This window comes from Hippichthys cyanospilos, chromosome 5, assembly GCF_059441005.1.
Source record: "Hippichthys cyanospilos isolate Australia breed blue-spotted pipefish chromosome 5, RoL_Hcya_1.0, whole genome shotgun sequence".
In the NCBI taxonomy this organism is placed as follows: Eukaryota; Metazoa; Chordata; class Actinopteri; order Syngnathiformes; family Syngnathidae; genus Hippichthys; species Hippichthys cyanospilos.
In genome coordinates, this window is record NC_142373.1 from 13835805 (window position 1) to 13857153 (window position 21349).

The window sequence follows — 21349 nt, forward strand, 5'->3', positions numbered from 1 at the left end:
CAGTCAAGTCAGGTTGCGTGCTCAATAGAGGCGCTTCTCAAATTTGGATTTGAGTCGGGAGAGTATCGTGGTAGTATAGTATAGTAGGGATGATTATCGGCCTGGCCGATACTGTATTTGCATTTTGATAACTATCGATAGCGGTCTTTTTAGAAGTTTTGAGGGTTGATAATTGATCAGTTTAAAATTTCAGGAAACTCTTTATGTAAAATTTCAGGTTATAAGCGATTCCGCTGACCCCGGGAACACTGCATTTCCTGTTTTTATTTTGAACTTCAAACAAAAATCAGTAAAATGTTAGTACTGTAGGAAAACATTGAAAGTTAGTGTTTCGGTTTTAATTGAACTTTTTAAGACATGCTCAGGTCCTTGAGATATGTCAGACTTGTGTATTTATGTGTATTTTAAGCTGTCCATCTCTCTGTATGAGTACCCCACGGGATATGTGGAAGGACTTCACGGGAGTCAAATTAAGAGCAAATAAATTGGAAGGATATGAAGAGTAAAAGTTGGATATAGATTCAAACTAAAATTGGCACGCTGATTACAAAATGGCAGCCAGATTTTTTTTTTTTTTAACGCGGCAATTTTTTTCTCCTACATCATCTAGAAGCGGCGGTTTTGAAAATCGGGGTATGAATATCCATTGAGGCTCGTGAAGGCACGCCATCATTCCAAGAGATTTAAAGACGGTTTCCGCAAGTTTTACTTCAACGCCGTGACAGTTCTAGGTATTTTTTTTAAAAAGCTTTGCACCGGTTAGGGCGTGCTAAGCCGAGAAGGGGGGTACATCAGCGGGTTTTCACTGTGGGACACCGAATCCCCCGAGGGGAAAAAGTGCAACGCGATGGCTTATGTTAGCATAATATTATAGTTGGGCCAGCGAAAGGTCAAAGCTCACCACGTGTCTTGTTATACGTGATAGGAGCCCCCTTCCATATGGCTTCCGCATCGCCGCGGGCCCGAGACCTGCGTGAAACGCTTGTAAACACGCGCATGAGTTTCTCGTGTCACCAAATGTATGCAGCAGCAGCGGAATCTGCTCCGTACGCGCTACGCTTATCACCCAAGGGGCAGATCTCAGTAATTGGGGGAGGTAGGGGCGGAGGATTAAAAGGTCAGCAGGAGCTGCCTTTTGCCAGCTGTCTTTTCACGCCACCTGTTGCATCCCTTTCCCCGCCACTGAAACGAATCATTTCGCAGATTGCCAGAACGGAATGATTCAAAATTTTTGGCCGCATACGAAAAGTATCGAACCGTGGACCGTATCTTCCAGACGTTCTCCCGTTACGTTGCGAATGCGCGATGCATTCGGTGCATGCGTAGATCCTTTTTCGCAAAGCCCCCCCCCCACTCCACAGTCATCAAATCTAAAATTAAGGCACGCAATCTATATTTAACCGCTTTTGTCGTCTAATTTTGGAGGTCCTCCTTCATATTTGAGCACCTGTTTGTGTTGACAAATTTGATACATACATGCACATGATATAAGGTCACAAAATTCAAACAATTTATGATATTGTTTCTTAGCCGTCACATTTTAGTAAGTGAATGCCCCCCAAATTTGCGGTTGGTTCTCAACATTTTTTCAGTACCTTGCAATCTATATTTTTCAGCCAAGTAGCCCGTAATCAGCGCAAAGCATTTTGTTATTGGGGGATACTTGAAACTGAGTGCTGTTCCAGCCGTGTCTTATTTGTTAGACTTTGGAACTAGTTTTGAATTGGTGTCGCAAGGCCTATTTTGTTCAGTAACTCTCAAAGGTAGATCACGTAACATCATGTGTTTTATTTCTGGCTTATCATTTGGATGACCGTACACCTCTATATAAACACTAACAAATTTGGCTTCATGTTCTAATTAATTTGCTCTTAAATTTGGAAGAAAAAAATTATTTTTTTTCATGTTTTTTTAAGTGTCCAGAAATTCAATTCCAGATAGTTATCGATTTAGTTAACCCCTGGTAAAAACATCAAAATTGTATATACAAATTAATAAATGGTACCATAATAGTATAGTAAGTGCTATGTATATATAATTGACATGTATACAATCAGAAAACATCATAAATAAAAAATAAAGGATTTATTTACCTTTCAGTGGCGCTTGTGATGCCCATATTCCCGAATAAGGGTTATCTCCAGCATGGTTTCCATATAAATCATCTTCTTTCTTCTATCTTTAACATCACTAGCAATCTTGGGACCCATGGCTAGCCCTTTCAACTTTGAATTAAGCGGTAAAATGCACTATAAATACGGTTTTGTAACCACTCACAATCAAACAAAGCTTGACCATTCCGCCATTTTGAAACGAGTGAGGCCGACCAATAGCAGACCACCATCTCCGTCATGTGACAGCAACAGAAAATAAGTGCAATCACCTAAAAACGCCTGCAGATGGAGACGAAACAACACAAATACAGCCAAGCCCCTAGGGTCATGACAGTTGCAAAACCGGGAAAATGTCATAAAGGGCGGATGAAAAAACTCAGTATTCCACGTCGCAACATGAAAATAATGTAAGTCAGGGACGTTGTAACACGGGGGTCCACTGTATTTGTAAGTATTTTCGAATGCATTTACGATATTCATGCGTATTTACCAGTATGTTTGCCAATATGTTTGAACGCATTTGCAAGTACGTTCAAACAAGTGCCTACTCCATACAAGCTGTCAGTTTTAACAAATAGCATACGCTGTCAGGTTTCTTCCCGGAGACAACAAGCAGGTCGCGGCCTCGGACCCGGGCCGGCTCCGGGGGCAAGGGTTTGTTTTTTTTTTTTTTTCAAGGGCTTCCTAGTTTAACCCCTCGGCGGAACGCGGCGCAGACAATGATTGATACGGTCAACGTTTCTGGAGTGGACAGCAAATTTGCGTCCAACCTTCCAGTGGCTGTACAAAGTCATAAATCATGCGATGGTTTCCTCGAGATGACTGTCAGTGTTCACGTAGGAATAGTGATTCCTTCTCGCTAAGCGAAAAAGCAAACGGCGAGCAGACGGAAAGGATAAATCACTCCTTCAGGCGAAGACAGGTAGCGTTCAACAGCTGGCCATCTGGCCGTTATCGTGTCCTGCGTCCGTTTTATGACTTTTCATTGCCTTCCGTAGACCCGGGAGGGATCGAAACAAACAAGCTATGGGCTCGGCTTGCTTAAGTGATTACAACGTGCCTCGTCAACACGCCGCCCCCGCGGCACAAATATTCAAACGCAAACTTCTAGTCAGGAGGAATGACATGAAGATTCGGGCTGCGGCTATCAAATGATTTGGTATTCGGATGTGCTACGGAAAAGCGGATCTATTAATCAGACATTCCAATAAAAAAAAAAAATTTTTTTTTTTTTTTGCTTGATTAAAAGGCAAATTTGAATACAGAAGACAATAAAACACAATTACATTTATTAATAAATACATTTAATCTACTATCTACTCCAGAAACAATGAGATTTTCAAAAAATATCTTTCCGTTTGGTAAAAGAAGGGGACATCTAAACCAAAGTAGCCATTTTGCCAAATTTCAGTAAGCCTGCTTTGTTCAAAAGTGATCAGTAGGAATGGAAACTGTCACTAGAGTCATTTACATCTCTTAAAATTCATATGACAGCGCTATGCAATCTTATTTTTGTTTCCATTAGGGGTAAAACAGGTCCTCAAGTGATTTGGGTACCTCGATTATTTTTTTTATATATTTATTGATTTTTTTCTGCCTTGGGTTCCCGGTAATTTAGTGCTCACTTTTGCTAAGGAATTGAGGTAACCATGGCAACAAGTTTTGAGGCTATCTGTGCATGACGGTAACACCAAAACAAACCCTATAAACCCAAATAACCTATGAACATCAAATCCTTGATTTTTTTTTTAAAGTACACTTTTTAACACATTTTAATAGATGTAAATTATTCAACTGATAAAGTTGCCTTTTCTACTTTTTTTTTTTTTTTAAACAAAGCAGGCTTACTCCAGTTTTGGCGATCAAAAATGCCCAATGTTGTTTTGACATAACTTCGTTTCAAAAACCAAATAGGGAGATAATTGTGTAATTTCTGACTATAAGAGAGTCAAGTAGTCTGATGCTAGATTTCAAATTTAAATGAAAATCTAAAAGTAAAAATGATCATTTTAGTGATAAAAAGTTTTCATTATGTATAATTATTCTTTAACCAAGCATTTTTTTTTCATTATTTGTAACCGAATACCCAAATATTTGACGGAATTTTCAATAGGATATTTATATATCAAAATATTGTTGCAGCCCTCATTTATATGCATACACTGTAATAAAAACATAAGTTTTACTCATTTAAAAAGAGTCGAGCAATGACATTCCGCCATGCATGGTATTGAGTAAATATTGATGAAATTAGACCCTTAATAATTTATCAATTTAACTAGCTTTGAATAGAGAAAAGTAATTTATGAACTTGAAATGAATTTTTCATATGTGTAATTACATGAATTTTTATCAGTACTATTTACAGGTTTAGAATGCTTCTATTTTCATATCAATTCAATATTTTTGTTTCTGTGTTTGCTCCTTTTGTTTTCCATTCAAAGCTACTCATATGAACTGGATTTGGGTCTCATTTCATTCATATTTATTTCTCAATATCACTTTTAATCTGTTGCCTCATTTTATTTGAGCAAACGCCACGTACACATTTATTTCACATTTTTGACGAAAACCGGGGATCCGACGGCTCAAAACGTCGATGCGATGGAAAGCAAAATTGTGTTCACCAAATATATTGTTGCCCCAAAAATGGAATCCCGCTCGCGTCCGTTCCAGTTCTGTAAATGTTGCGCAAGAAAGAAGCGTGTCCAATAAGAGGCTCTCCAGCTGTCTTGGAGCGCTCGAGCAGGCCCGAACATCCTTCTTGCTTCTTGTCTCACTCTCACTTCCTCACCTGTCAAGAGGCGGAATGTCACTGGCGGATGCAGTCCTCCGGAGGTTCGCCGCCGCCGCGCTAAACAGATGTCACCGTCGGGGCGACCTGCGAGCAACAAACAAGCTCCCGTGCGCCGCCAAGAGCGCTTCAACCTGGCTCGAGCGCTAGACAAATTACGTGCAAGATGCCAAGAAATCTGGGAAATGAGGAAGGGAAAGCCAAACGAGGTTTTGCCACATTCGCAACATCCCAATGGCGTCCGGCCAACGTTTTTGCCATACGGCCTCCCGTTTTCGCTCTCTTGTTTGCTTTAAACATATGGATTCATGCTCATCTAAATGACACCTCTCCAATAAAACCTGCGTTTGGCTGTCTGCTCGTAGAACCCTACTTTAAAACCCTACATTTGAAACTGTAACCCAAGGTTAAAACCCTACTTTGAGATCCTAGCCGAGGTCAAGTGACTATATGTACAGATTTAGACCGTTTTTCATTTAAAATGAATCAATTATATATACATTTTATATATATTATATATATATATATTTTTTTTTTTCTTTTGAGAAAACGTAAGGATTTTTTTTGGGGGGGTGAGCATGTGTATAGTAAGGCTTTTAGTAAGGCTTTTTGTACATCAAAAAATAAAATTGGAATAATGACCATGTTTAGTAAGGATTTTTTTTTTCTCTTTAATACGACCATGTAAGGTTTTTTTTTCCTTCTAAAAAACAGCGATGTACATTGAGGCTTTTTTTGGAAAAAAATAATGACCATGGATAGTAAGGCCTGTACAAAACAATGACAATTAATACTAAGGATTTTTTGGGACAAACAACCATGTATAGTAAGGCTTTTTTGGGAGTATGGAATGGAGGGATACCTCCATTTATGGTTGTATGTTTTCTTTTTTAAAGACCATGTTAGTAAGTTTTATTTTTGTGTTGACAAAATCTGAACAGTGTTCATACATACACACACATACAACACAAATAGTAGGGCTTTTATTTTGTAGGAAAAAACGACCATGTACATACGTTTATGCATTTTTGGTATAAAATGACCATGTATTGTGGTATAAAAATGACCATGTATTGTAAAGATTTAAAATAAAACAACACCGTGTACAGTAAGGCTTTGCCGGATATATGCATAGCAACGTTTTTTGTTTTTTTTTTCCTGAAAAAGACCATATATATATATATATATATATATATATATATATATATATATATATATATATATATATATATATATATATATATATATATATATATATATATATATATATATATATATATATATATATATATATATTAAGCTTCCTTTTTTTTTGTATTGACAGTTAGTATGAACACAGCAAGAATTGATCCCATCCCCTATTGGAAGACATTTGGAATTGGTTAAAAAAAAAAAAAACAAATACAAATCTTGAGAGGAAAACCTGCTTAAGCATGTATACGTTTAAAAAAAAAACCTAAGAAAGCAAAATCAATAATATGTTGTATAATAAGCTGTTTTTAGGTGGAAGAAACAACCATGTAGAGTAAGGCGTTTTTTTGTTTGTTTTTATGACCACGATTAGTAAGTTTTGGAATATTTGGCTTCTCTTGCATCTTTTCCCTCAGCCAAAACTCCAAACGACGACCCGAGTCACGCGGAGCCAGCTGCCAAACGCAACTCTCGCTAGCTGCAAACACGAGGCCGGAATGTAGCAAAAGATGGAAGAAAAAAAGTGAGTCATCTCCGTGGCCGGGCTCCAGCCCCCAGCGGGCAGAGGAAGCGGCTCCACGGAGGCCGCGCTCCCTCGGCCCTGCGCTGTCACTTTGCATCCTCTCGCCGGGCTGCGCGCGCGCCAGCGAGCCAGCGAGCGAGCGAGGAGGCCGCAGCTGAGTCGGCCAAATCAAATGTGCCACCTTGATACGCGTTATCATTTTACGTCCGCGTGTCTTATCCGTTTACAGCATGTGTTGAAGGCGTACGCATTCTCAGCTGCTCGGGCCAAGACCCGTGCATGCGCAGGAAATACTTGGGGCCGGCAAAGTCATTCCAAATCCATTCAAAACGATTTCCAACATACTACTTGCGAGCAAAATGCTGAAAACGTTGCCATAGAGTTTGGTCGTAAACATCACCGTGGCATTATTTGGGGGTGGGGAGATCGCTTATGGGCGGGGGCGGAGCTACACCTTATTGGCCGCCCCCACTCCTAGCTGAATTTTTTTATATCATTTTTAAAACGTTTTTATATGCGTGCAGTATTCATATACAACTCTCTTCTATTAATTGTGTATTTACGTTTAAATTTATACAAGAATATCCAATTATTTCGTTTCATCAAAGCCATAGTAAATTTTCTAGCCTTGCACCTGCTAACAACATAATAAAAAAGGGATAAACCGGCTAAACTACTTGGCATTTTGACAAATATAAAAAATAAAATAAAATATACACACTAAATAATGTACGAATAACAGTAATGCTACATAAACCAATAAAGTTTTTTATATATATATATATATATATATATATATATATATATATATATATATATATATATATATATATATATATATATATATATATATATATATATATATATATATATATATATATATATATATATATATATATATATATATATATATATATATATATATATATATTGGAAGCGAAAAGCCAAGATCAAAATTGGAGCTAAAAGCTTTATTTTGGTAAAACGTGTACAGTATATAGAGTTGCTGCTGCATTACATGTGCTATCTTGTTCAATTGCAATTTGATTCGTGTACCAAAAGCGCTCTAGAAAAGACAAAATACATATGTATACACTGGAAAGATATGAAACTCAGTTTTGACAAGTTTAGTAGCCACCAAGTGGTGCGCCATAGTGCAAACTGCATAGTACAGACTAGATGCCACCTGTATGATGTCACCATTCAGACTTTTGCCTTCAGCGCCTTCAAGTTCTTTGAAATCCGCTCGATAGGATTTGTACAAGCCTCCTTGGTGGAGTGGGCCGCCGCCGTCGTTGTCTTTTGGCCGAAAATGGAGACACAAATCTTGAGCTGATGATTGAGAAACACTTTGAACTGCGTTCCAAGTCCGCACGTGGAGGGTTCAATCAAGTTTCTCTTGATTATTTGTTCTTTAGAGGTCAGTCACACAGAAGCGTGAAGAAAAAGCCAAAGTGGAGGAAACATTTCATAGGTAAACACGTCCAAACGTAGATGCTAATACATTTGAACGTATGTGCATTCATTTGTAGGCAAATTGCTAAAAATACTATTTGTAGTTACTGTATGTCTCATAGGTAAGTAAAAGTATATATTATATATACTAGTATATATTTTTTCTCTGTGAATTTGGCCTTCTTTATTACACCCAAGATTAGCATAGCATTAGCAAGACAGCATTTAGCTTACATTTGAAAGTATTTGTATAACTAAATCATAAAACTATTGTTTTTACCCATGCCACACTGACTTGTAAAAAAAAAAAAAAAAAGTATGTTTTTTTTCAGCAATTTGGCCGTCATTATACCAATACGAAACTAAGTGAAACATTTGTTATGGTTTTATTTTGATGTTGCTTTGGCGTTTTTTTTCCCAAAATGCCACAGGTTATGTGCATGTGCAAATCAATACCCTGTAGCATTATGAAAAAAATGCTATATTTTTAGCATTTAGCATACAAGTATGTAGCATCTACATACATTTAAATACGGTTAAAAATTTAAACAAGTTCAAAATGTTTATCCTACTTTGACAATTCAATCTTTCATTTCCCAAGTCCCCCTAATTAATTATTAATCCAGTTTTCACAAATTTACCTTTTTCCCCCTGTTGAAATGTTGCTGAAAAACTGACAGATTTTGTTTTTTGGCCTGTAACTTTCCAAAGACCTTGTCCTCGTAACTTTTAAAACACTTCATCCTGAAAAATATTCATGTTGATATTGTCAAAAGGCTATGATATTGACGTGATAAGTGAAGATTTTGAAGGTAGAAAGATTCCGCTGATGCCAGTGATAATTCCTGTGTTCATTAAACTTTGGGAAATGTGCTTGATTTTTCTTCACAGATGATTGAGATGAAAAAAAAGCTAAACTATGCCAAAAATCTCTGCTGGTTACTGGTAAGTTCTTTTGGGAGCTTTAAAATGCAACAAAGCCCTGGCTAATAGGAAAAATGTAATTGGTATAAAGGAAGTACAGTGGATAGAGGCTCTCATCAAAATGGACAGAGCAGCGAGAGTCCATTTCTAAAAAAATAAAATTAAAAAAGAATCCACATGGGGTCATTGTACATGAAAGTGATCCATCTGGACTGACAAACAATCTTTGTATGTTAAGGAGGAGTTAAGTTTAGTCTGGGTTGTGAATTGGTTGTGGAGCATGCGCAGGGCATTTCTTTTTGCACTCATTTTCTGCCATTAACGGCCAAAGAGTTCAAAGATGCAATTGCATGTTTTGTTTTGCGAGTGCGATTTTGCGCGACGGTGCGGCGCGAAACCTCCGCTCGGTCAAGGTTGCAAAAGACTTAATGTCTACGGCGAAGGCCGCCTCTCACTCCTGGAGGAGCTGGAGGAAGCCAGCGGAGGGCGCGTGAGCGCTTTGGGCTTATCGGCGCCTCGGCTGCAAAACGGGACAAATACCGGAATTGGTGTTTTGGGGCAGAAAAGTCTGCAGGGCGGAGGCCCCTCCTTCAACAGCTCCCTCTTCTCCTGTGACAGGGGCGGGCGGGGGAGGGGGGGTGGCTTCAGGAGCAGCCGCAGCGGTCCACCACCATGGACGGGATCTTGCCGTAGATGATCTGCTCCTTGCGGTTGAAGTAGAGCATGTTGATGGGCGACATCTTGGTGGGGGTGCAGCAGGGGCCGGCGTTCCCCCGGGGGTTGGCCTTGTTGACCAAGTGGGTGTGCGGGTACTTCTGCAGATGCATGTACTCGCACTCGCCCGAGCAGTAGTTGGCCTTGTAGCGCTTGGGCGCGATGATCCAGTCCCAGCCGAAGTCCTCAAAGTCCACCGTCAGCGGGTAGCGGCAGCAGCGAGACTCGGGCGAGTTCTCGTCGCAGTCCAGGCCCGAGTCCCTGCGGGCGCGCCGCGGGCCCTCGCTCAGCTTCACCTCCATGAACGGTTGCTGCCGCCGCCGCCGCACAAAAGGCAACGAGAGAATGACGTCATGAAGATAACGCGTCCGTAGCGAGCGCTGGCTAGCGTAACCGCGGCCGCTTGGTGATGAGTAAAATCGGAATCTCCTCGATTTATCTATTAAACTTGGGAACTACATCTGGAACTACATGTGTACATAGTATAGTATCGCTTGGGGCACGAAATAAAGGCATACAAGGTTTTGCTTCATTTTCCAATTCATTTACTCTTAATTTTAAAATAAAAACTGTACTGTTGCCGTCATGGCCTCATATTAGCTGATACGCGCAGAAACCCGGTTAAAATCTCATGTAAAGTTCAGGTGCCGATTTTACTTTGAATAAGTCTTATGCTTCATTTGCCAATTAATTTGTTGTTAATTTGAAAGGAAAAATGACCCCTTGCTGTCACGCCGTTAAAAAGCATAAATTGAATTTGCTTATACGGGCAGAAACCCAGGTAAAATCCTCTCCTGCCCTTGGAATCAGCATGTCAATTTTAAAATGAAAAACACCATTAAACAGTCTTCATTTCAATCATCCAAATTAGGTAGATGAACATCAGACAAAATAAACTAATCACACACCTCAATGTCAAGTGTGTTTTGCCTCAGGACTAGATTGCAACAACACCCTTCCCCACACCCATCACCAACCAGAACTGTGAAATGCAACATTGCCATCCCGGTGTTGCTGACGGCAAGCCATTAAGGACACATTTGATTACATACTAATACTCCAGCACTCAGTCAGTTGTACCTGGGTGCATGTACAGTATGAAGCTTTTATCTGGATTTGGTGACAAATTGTAACCAACAGGTGGCGTCCATTACGATGACCGATTCAAATGACGGACGATATCTCCTGTTCCGCCACAGTCCACCATTTTGAAAACGACACATGTCCGTCACGGAGTAACGACCAACTGCCCACCTCCGGTCCCCTCCCATTTGCCTGTACCCATATCGTAAACACTGGAAATAGGTCGTTCGCAAAACTTAGCTGGCGTTGGGTCTGGCCAATCAGTGATTTGGACCAAGGCGCTTACGGTACCGGAAACGAGTTTTTGAAAAAGTCTGTGGAGCGCATCTCACCAGTCCTTCTTCGCCCGGCTGAGCGGAGGTAACGGCCAAGTCATTGCCGGCATCGTCGTAGGCGTTGATGAGGATGCCCCAGTTGGTGTCGGGCTGGCGCAGCCACACGCTCAGCACCTGCTTGACGTCGATGCTCTGCCAGGACGCGGCGCCGGCCTTCACGTCCAGCTTGAGGGAGCGCACGCGCGCCTGCCTGCCGTCCGGCGTCAGGCGGGAGATCTGCAGGAAGACGGCCGTGGGCTCTTGGGCCGCCCGCAGGCGCACCCACAGCTGCGCCCGCACCACGCGGCCGGCCTGGAACTTGGGCGTCGGCGAGAACAGGCAACATTTGGGCGAGCCGTTGCTCTGCACCGCTGGATCCGCTGAAAGCAAAACAAAACAAACAAAAAGATGGCCGGATTATATAAGAATATTTGGACCGTTTATTGTTATGAGTAAAACTTCAAAGTAATATTACTCCTATCATTTTTTTTACGCTTTTAGAGATTGATAAAAAGCCCGTTTGAAAAAATTGCAGTTGTTTAATGCCGTTTGAGTTTCAAACGTTCGACTGCATTTGAATGCAACACGTTGTTAGCGGCTATCGCTAATGCTGGAGACTTGAGCAGTATCATACAATGACAGTGTCATTCGCATCCTTAATCAGTTTGAACATGATTTCTAATGACGCTGTGTTGATGTTGACAGAAATGTGATGTGACAGCAATAAAAACGGACACACATGGAAAAGTAACGCTAATTGGTAGCAACCAAAGTTATGGAGGCCCATTTCAAAATAAAAGTGTATTAAGGGCAATGACTACGTAATTGTTGCATTTAAGCAAGCATTCACATGGGCGGATGGATGAATGATGGGTGCACAAGCCTTGTACTGTACTTTGCAACAATTTGCATGGGATTTTTGTCAATAAATTTAAAAATATTGCACAGGATTTATTTTTTAATATCTGTACCTAGAAGAAGTATGACCAGCTAAATAATAAAGTGAGGATATCATCAACTGTAGGTTTTTTTCTACATTTCACTGGCGTGGAGTCAAAAACTCAAAAGTCACATTTATCGGTCAGTTTACAGATGTGCATAGTACAAAATATTTTTTTAATTTATTACGAATTACTGACCTGTGTAAAAGTGTTGAAAATAGCTTGTTAATTTTCTCAAATTAAAATTGCTATACCATATATTTGTAATATATCCTCCTTATGAATCAGCCTATTGATTTGTGTTCACTGTTGTATCCATTTTGTCGAGCCAACGAGTCCAACGATAAAGACCAAAAACAAATGTCCACTACAGTGGACACAAATGATTTTGCTGTGTTTTAAGTGGTTTAGATTTTTACAACATACCAGAACTTTACATAAGCAGATTTAGTACCCTGCACTTTGAGATACTCATTCGACTCCTTCAGTCAATTGGGCAAGCCAATGAACAAAAAAATGTTAAATTAAACTTAGTCAAGTTAATTAAGCAGTTATTGTTGATTATGGCACCAGCTTTGCGGCCGCTAATGAGAATTTTGCCATCTCACAGTGTGCATGAATCATGAGGTGCATTCAAATTCAATCGGACATAACATGCATTTCATATCAAAGGGAACGCAATGAGATTTCACTCAGATGGTGACAACATGTCAGATTCTAACATACAAGGAGTGTGTCTTCCCATATCTAAAATACTGCAAGAATGACGTGGAAGAAAATGAGCCAGAAATGGTCAAAATACTGCAAAAGGGTTCAAATTGAGGTCTATTTATGCACGTACCGATTATGTATTACAGATTAAGTGATGAATTAACATACTGATCTGCAGCTACCCACTGTCTAATTTTCCTGGCAACAGTCGAATGAGGGAAGTTTTTTTTTTTTTTTCTTCCTACGATTAAAGAACCGGTCAGGTGAAGCCATGCAGGCGCAAAGGCGTTGCTGATATCTAACAAAGTTCATTCTGGATCGTCAAAAGACGCTCGGAAAGTATAAGACAGCTCGCCATAGTTAACGGAGACAGTGTAAGTCACGAGCATAAAGTGAGCGGACTCACGTTCGGTGGCCATCATCATGATGGTCTCGGTGACGGCGTGCTCGTCGTCGTCGTCGTCGCCCGCGACCAGGTCTCGGTTGTCGTCGCCCAGGACGTCGTACTGGTCGAGCAGCTGCTGCAGCGGGGGCGCCCGGGGCAGGAGCTGCTTGACCACATCGCGGCTGATGTTGGGCGCCTCCTTCATGCGCAGCTTGCTTAGGATCTGCGACTTGATGGCGTTCAGGCGCATGCTTTTGATGTGCTGGCGCAGGTCGCAGGTGGCGCACGGCTCCAACTGCTCGTCCGGTCCGGCGGAGGCGGAGGCCGACTGCGGCTGCGGCTGCTGCTGAGGCTGCGGCTGCGGCTGCGGCTGCGTCTGCTCGCACAGGCACGCCGCGGCCAGAAGCGTCAGCAAAGTCAAGCCGGCGTGGGAAAAACGCATTGTGCACCCAAAAAGAAAGAAAAAATGAAAAACAAAAAGATCACAGAGAGTGCGCTTGTTTTGTGATGCAGATCCAAACACTGATTGGCAACGCTTGATTAGCGTGCACCTTTTTTATACTCACGGGCTTTTTTTTTTTTTTTATAGTGGCGTCCAAAACGATGATTGGCTGGGCAGGCCAACAATGACCTTGAACCATCACAATTTTTTTTCCTCCCTCTGTCAACTCATAACGGGATGGGGGAATCGGGGGAGGGGGGTAAGTTTCACGGGCAGAATGTGGATAGACTAACTTCTCGCGCAGCGATTGCGCAACTAGCTGAAGCAAACCTGTTGATTTGGTGCCCACGCGTCTGTTTTCGGGGAACCACGCGCATAATGGATGAAAACAAACGTCATTTACCATTGACTGCGAACCAATAACAAACGATAACGATGTCTGTCTGTCCGCCCGTCCATTCATCCATCATCTTGAACGCTTATTTTCAACAATATAGAAATATAATGAAGGCAGGGTTTTTTTTTGGGGGGGGGCATCAAAAATGCTCTCCTCATTCAGTGGTTTGCATTATGCGAAGAACATTAAAATATGTGTGTACTGTGACTACGTGTTCACCAAAACAAAACCTGGGGTTATATTCCTTTAGAAAATGGTTCATTTAATATTACTGTAAGGGGTCAAATTATGAACACTGGGAGAAAGACTGCTTATATTTACTATCCATTTTCTGTCTATTTTTGAAAAATAAATATATGCGTACCTATGTGTTTACAAACAAGCAGTTCTCATTGGTTGAAAGCAAATTAAATTTGAAGTGAAACGTTCACATAATTTTGCTTACACAAGCACTCTTTTTTTCACATACACACACTGAAAAGCATAATGCCTCTCACACATGAGCGCACAAATACTTTGAATCACACATCTATCGCACTGAATTGCTCTCTCAAATTAACGTTTTATATCAACTATTTGAAAATCACAAATGAGGGAAATGCATTTCATGACAACACTGCCACCTAGTGAACATTCTCAGTCGTGCAAGTGCAACAGGCGCCGAATAACATTGCGCCGCACTTCCTAAAAATCCCACTAGAGGGCGCGGCTGCATCACTTAATTGTTATCTTGTCGGCGCGCGCTCACGCGCACGTCGTCTGCTGGGCTGAGCTCAGTGAGGATGAGGACGATCAACGTCGAGAGACGACTCGAAGCGGCACCAGCGCGAATTCTTCGTTCCTCTCGCGACTTCCTCCCGGGGCTCGCATATAAGGAGGATTGTTGATGCTTATTTGCACAAGTCAACTTGACCGACGTCGGACAGCGAGCAGACCGGGATGACGTCACACGCCTTTCAAAGTATGTCATGTCTTCCTCGCTCACATGCTGGACGCTGAACCATGCAGAGGTTGAGGTAAACATCTGTCTTGTATTCAAAACGATAAAGGAGGGGGGGGGGGGTCGTTATTTTCGCGCTGCGACGGAGCTCCGTTCCCATGCACGTAAGTCGGAAAACCGTAGTACCACTCAAATCAAATTAATAAGTCGAGCGGTTCGTTATCTAGAAACGTTGTTCGTTGGGACGGTCGTGAGGCTAGAATTTTTCTTGCGAACCATCATCGTATACCTTTTTATTATGTTAAGTCAAAATTTCACATGAGAAGTATCGACCTGTGCTATTCGAACTTATTACATCAAGTAACACTTTTAAAAAATACTTAGAGCGCTCCAAGTACTATCATCAGGACCAGTATGAAAATACAGGATAAATACACCACTCCAAAGTATATTTAATATAAGGCACAGTAACATTATCTGTATGCAGTTTAAACACAACGAGCATAGTCGTTTTTTTTTTTTTTTTTTTTTGGGGGGGGGGGGGGCTCAAGCATTTACAATTTCAATTTTTTTTAGCGGGCCTGTATACTGACACCCTTCCTGACCCAAAAGTGTTATGCTTTTCTTTTCTAAATTTGTAAAAGTGTGAATGATATTGTTTCAAAATATAAAAACTGTTAAATTTAGCCTACTTTAACAATAAAATATGTCTCGTTTGTTACAGCACTGTAACGCAAGGGAGGGAGGGCTATCGTGAGCGAGGAATGAGAGATTTGGAGCGGGCGAAAAGTTTTTCTGAGCTCAAGCTCCATTGTTGCTGCCTCAAACTCTTATCATTGCTGTCTCAATATATTTTTCTGTTCTCAAAATCAATCCTTGCTCGCTCAAACTCTTTTGTCCAATATAATTCCATAAAGTAGGACATCACTGAATACGCCTAATTGTATCTGCAACCGACTAACATGAATTCATCACGAAAGTTGCTATTTGTATAAAAGAACAGAAAAAGGCCAATGGAAAGAGCAAGCTGATACAATGGTGGCGTTTACCCTTGGTGGCTGAATGGGGGCTTCTACACTCAGTCAGATGAGCAGATGGGGAGGGATACGGCGTGCCGTGCCTTCTAAATAGGCCAAAAGGACAGAAAGTCGTAAAACACTGGCAGCGCTGAGGCCGGTGGCTTTCAGAGTGACACCCCCTCCCCACAAGCTCACAACCCCCCCGGGCTTGCAGCCGCCGGCACAGGGGCCGCGGACTTGTCACCGTTCATTGCTCTTCAACGTATGCCACACCGAATCAACGAGATGGCAGCGTGCTGACGAAGTGCCGCCTCCGCCAATGAAAAATAGCATGATGCATGCTTTCACTGCCGCGGAAGGCCGGAGCGACCAATGTGGAGGAAACATTTATGACTTGCAAACTCATTTGACTTGCTAATACTTTCAAAATTATTTGCAAACATTCTTGAGTGTGTGGCAGTACGCTTGTTAAATAAATACTGAAAACAGCACTTTTTTTTTTTACCGTTGTGCCCATATTATCGGGAAAAAATGCCTCACGGACGTAGAAAATACAGCCATACTATGAAGCAATGTTTATTTGCTTAACCTTTGACCTTTGAGACAAAACTTTGACATTTGAGAAAAGCTTGCAAATGTGCAGGGAAGAGTACAAGTGCTGAACGGATTGGCAAGTATGTTTGAATGCAACTTTTTAATATGAAATTATGATTAATACCCCTTGGCATTATGGAAAAAACATCATTTTTTGCATCGCAAGTTCATTCAAATGTATTTGCAAGTAGATTCGAACGTACTCGAACTTAAATCCACCTCGGAATAAGTCTGATGACCAACAAAAGGAGGACCAGAAGTCACGCGATAATAATTTCCAAATGCACCGCAAATCACCAATCTTCTTTTCTCTCCAGGTCCCAGCTTTCAGCACCAGAGAATCCGGACCATCTAGACCAGAGATGGGCGCCTCTAGAGCCGTCTTCTGGGTAGTCTGAAACCTCCACATGCGGACTCTGGGCCTGGCACCGGTCCCTTGCAGTCCATCCATGCCACATCCTCCAGAATATGGGGTGCGTTAAATCCAAAAGGAGCGCTTCCCGCGCCGACAGTGAAGCCGCAAGGAAGCGGGGCGAGAAGGCCTACTTGGTGGGCTCGGAGGACGCTTCCGTTCGGGCCGACCCCGCGCTCCTGGAGTACGCCCAGAAACTCTCCGAGGAGATCATGGCCAGGGCCGTGCAGCAGTGGGCGGAGGTGGACCGGCGCTACGGCGACATCCCGTACATCGAATGTGACGCGCCGTGACCGCGAAAAACCAAATGTTCCCGAGACCAAGAGATCAGTGTAGGCGCAGTGAAAAGATCTTGCCCAAGGGAAACAACGAAGTTAGCGCTGTTACCCGCTGATCCATCCGGCCGCGAGGCGGTGCCATAAAGAGTCCGTTACAATTTTCGCCGCACAATAGTCAACGGGGATTAGCACGTCTGCCACAGGTGGCGAATCCGGGTTGAGAAAATAAAAACCCTGCCGCAGTTTGTCTTTAGCCGCAAGTGCCTGGACTCAACTGGCAGGAAAATGAGCTGGCCGAGGAGGAACATTTGCAGTTCAAGTCAAACTGTGGAAGGGTTTTTACTTCCTGGACCTGGATTTGCCACTTGGACTCCTGACATGTTTTTGTTGGTCATCTTGGACTAGACTCAGACTCCTTGGAATCTGACTCGGCCTTGCCTCGGACTTTGCCGTCAGACTTCTCACATGAGGTTGTAAAATCCAAGTCCGTACCTGGTCTAGGCCCTTTTTTTTTTGCTCATCTTGGACTGGACTCAGACTCCTTGGCATTTGAGTCGGACTTTGCCATCGGACTCCGCAAATATTTTTGTTGACTCGAGTCTGCCCCGAAAATGAACTTCTTCATTCAAAGGACTCTTGTAAAGTTTTTCAGATGGTCAAAACAGCCTTCTCATTGGTTAACCCGACTGTGAAAGCTAAATTTTGCCAACCATCAAGGACTGACCTTGATAAAAAAAAAAAAAAAAAAAGACGAAGCAGCCTGCAGAAATTTCTGTGGGCGTGAAAATAGACGTTTTCAGTCTTAAGGTTTCTATCTCATCCGAACCTGGTTTTAAACATGGACTCGACCTTCTGGATTTGGACTGGACTTGGACTCAGTCGACGTCTTCCATCGTCCTCTGTGAACCAGGAAGTAGTCATGTGACGGTTTTCATGTGAATTGCAAGCCATTTGGTTTCTGACCTACTTTCGGGATTAGATGACACGTGGACCGATTCTAGAAACTGGACCCCGAAACCAATCCCACGCATATTTTTGGATTATGCGCATCAAAGCTGAAGGGCCCACGTCCTCATTTGTCCTCCTTAACACTCTGTGTTGGCACTTACTAGCCGCAGCTGCCCTTCAGTTTTTTTTTTTCTGCTGTGTGGTTTTCCTGTTTGCCTTAATGGCCTCCCCCAAGGCTCTGTATCATTCCCACAACACACACACACACAAATACAAAAAAAAAAAAAAAACACATTTATGGAAATTTAACTGGATAATGGTTTGGATTATCAGTGCCGATATTTGGCATGTTGACTCATAGTGGGAGTTTTTTTGTTTTGTTTGTTTTTAAAAAATATGATGGCCAATAAAAGATTGATTTAAATCTGTGTTAATCAAATGGATTCATGTATTTATTTCAGTTTTTAATTCGCTTCATAAGAAATGCTGCTAACCGTGGAAATTTGCAACACCTTTTGCTTTAGTTAGAAATGAAAACCAAAGATATGGCATGCAAAAGTTTAAAACCTCAGTTATTTGGATTTTTTTTAGAAAAATTATTTAATGGAGACCTATAAGGGGATTTTTATTTAACTTCTGTCAAATTAGGGAACATGGGCTCCGAATATGTGTTATGGGCCATGACTATTTAGTGGGAGTTTTGGCCCTTTAAAAAAATTCTCTTTCTTGGATATAACCGGTTGGGTGTCTGTAAAGATTGCCAATACATAATAACTAGTACTGCCATCAAACAGAGTTTCTGGGCTCATGACTTGACCTCAAGGCTGGGTGAAGAGTCTGCATTTTTCGAGCGCCTGCCAGACGACGTAGAAACAATCAGTGTGATTCTTTCATTTGTGAAGCCCTTTGAGACTTTTGTGATTCGAGGATTCGGAAATAAATTTACCTTGCGTTGACATGTCAAAACCAAAACCAAACCGTGTTATCAGAATTTTAAACGACGCGATTTGACCAGCAAAATAATGTGAGTTTTAAAGCTTTTGCGCAAAAGCATTGATCCCACCGATAGTTGCTAAATCTTTGGGTTTGACTTGAAGGAAAGGAAAGGAAAGGAAGGATGGAACGAGGATCAACAGCAGTTTTGGATCTTGCCACCTTGGAGTTGACAGCCCCCCCCCCCCCCCCCCCCCCCCAGCACACAAGATGAGCGGAACCCGTGTGCTAATCTGTGCCGTCTGAGTAATCCCAAACATATTGCTAACACACTAAAGATTAACGTCTACTCGGCACGTCTCCTTAAGCGGATGTTTGTTTTGCTGCAGGGAAGCTTGCTGGAAAGTTCAAAGTTTACATCCACAATTTGAAGTCTTTTTATGACACTATTTGGACTCCAATTGGGACAGTGGTTCTCAAATGGGGGTAAGGTACGCATTTCAGAGAGAAATTTTAACAGCGTTCCTGCACGTATCAGCAAATTTGAATCAACTTTTTTTAATGACAGGAACGGTAGTTTCCCTTTCAAATTGAGAGCAAATGATTTGGAAAATTTAAGCAATGTATAGCTACAGTAAATTGTGTTGTACACCTTTATTTTAACTTGTCACTAATTGGTATTGTCATTAGTGACAATATTTTTGGCCAATGAGCCAGGCAAAACTGATGATGCAAAAAACACCTCCAGAGACCCCTACAAAAATACTGCCAAACTTGACATGAGTGGCACCATTTTTTTGCATCCAAATATTTTTTTAATTGCTGCTTGGGGGTAAAAATTGGTTGACTGAAAATATATTTCACAGGGGCGTTTGTGCCTGATAAAAATGTGGCGAACCACTGCCCTAAAGTAATACTGAGTCATACTATTATTTCATTTTTACTACTTGCAAAATGACAAGCTTGAGCATCTTTATGAACTCGTTTATGAGCTTTTTTTCCCGTGCGACTCAACGGCAGTGAGCCAGCACGACGGCTGCGCTGTACGCACACACCCGCACGCACGCATGCACCCGCACACACCCGCACAATGTTTGTGTCCACGTCCAAGATGAACTCTTGTACTTTGATGTTTACTTCTTCATCTTCCTATCTGTTTTATTTGGCACACCAAACGGCTCAATAATAATAATCACTATATTACGTAATATACTGTCCGCCGCATAGCATTATTAGCTAGGTCATACTTTTGAGGGATAAACAAAATTCTTGGAACACATTTTTTTAATATTGTCACATAAATAACTTAAGGTATGTGATCGAGTAAAAAAAGAAGAAAAAGTTCCAATGAAAATACCAATGTGTGCTCGAGATCGTTTTTTTTTTCTCGTTTTCGAACACCGAAATTTGATTTGGGCAAATTTGTAACCGATGATAATTAATAGTCTGTTTTAAATGTATTAAATAAATGTTTTAAATATAATCAGAGGTCTAGTTTTTTATATTACATGGGGTGTGGCATTTCTCCGGAGGCGGCCATGTTTGTTGCTACGGCCAATGGTAAATGCAGCACCTGCAGCGCCTCCTGCTGTTCAAAATGTCTAAATCTTACAGTGTCCCTTTAAGCGGATGTGGTTTGTTTGGCAGCAGGGCTCAATTTGACTTTATCTTGTTAGCTTGATGTTTATGAGGTTCAATTACTTGCCGTACCTTAAATTATTAACACAATTTACAAAGATTTGTTTTCGGTTATTTAAAAAAAAAAAAAAAGAGAATAAATAGCAGAGGTTTCATTGTTGTATTGCCCTGTATTTTATCTCCAGTTTAAACATAAAGTCCGTTTGATTAAGAAATAACATTGAAGAGTCCATTTTAACACGATTTTTTCCCTTTTATTTTTTTTCTTGTAATTTCTTAACGTCTGTTAGCTTTTTCCTCCCAGAACATTATTTCATTGCGTCATATTCTTATGTGGAAAATCCAATAATGATGTGTCTCCTCAGCATGTCTGGGCGCGATTTTTAAGTCTGCTTGCGTGCGTGCGTGTGTGTGTGTTTACAGATGGCAATTGCTCTTTGAACGTTGCCTAACACAAATCAAGTGTAAAGATTAGGACCTTACGTAATAGCTGGGCAGCTTATTTGACGATGAAGATTGTTAAGGCGGCTGTAAAAGCGATTCAAACAAAGTCTGTGTGAAGCAGGAAGTGGGCTACTCTCAAGTTATAAAATGCGGCA

The 21349-nt window shown here is 41.4% G+C and overlaps 2 protein-coding genes across 3 annotated transcripts; one reads left to right on the forward strand and one right to left on the reverse strand.

Moving 5' to 3' along the window:
* Nucleotides 1-9492: 9492 nt before the first annotated feature.
* mstnb (myostatin b) lies at nucleotides 9493-13664 on the reverse strand. Its single transcript, XM_088414962.1, has 3 exons — nucleotides 13171-13664; nucleotides 11131-11492; nucleotides 9493-10026 (listed from the first exon to the last, which is right to left on the reverse strand). The coding sequence occupies exons 1-3, from the start codon at nucleotides 13589-13591 to the stop codon at nucleotides 9646-9648; spliced, it is 1164 nt and encodes a 387-aa protein (XP_088271088.1). The 5' UTR covers nucleotides 13592-13664; the 3' UTR covers nucleotides 9493-9645.
* A 1072-nt stretch (nucleotides 13665-14736) lies between these two features.
* On the forward strand, nucleotides 14737-18603 carry akap19 (A-kinase anchoring protein 19). Of its 2 annotated transcripts, none has more exons than XM_088416143.1 (2): nucleotides 14737-14949; nucleotides 16859-18603. In XM_088416143.1, exon 2 carries the CDS (start codon nucleotides 17010-17012, stop codon nucleotides 17244-17246), a length of 237 nt encoding a protein of 78 aa, XP_088272269.1. In that variant the 5' UTR covers nucleotides 14737-14949; nucleotides 16859-17009; the 3' UTR covers nucleotides 17247-18603. The 2 variants fall into 2 exon arrangements, with proteins under 2 accessions (XP_088272269.1, XP_088272268.1); XM_088416142.1 differs by having other exon boundaries at nucleotides 14738-15004.
* Nucleotides 18604-21349: the final 2746 nt, after the last annotated feature.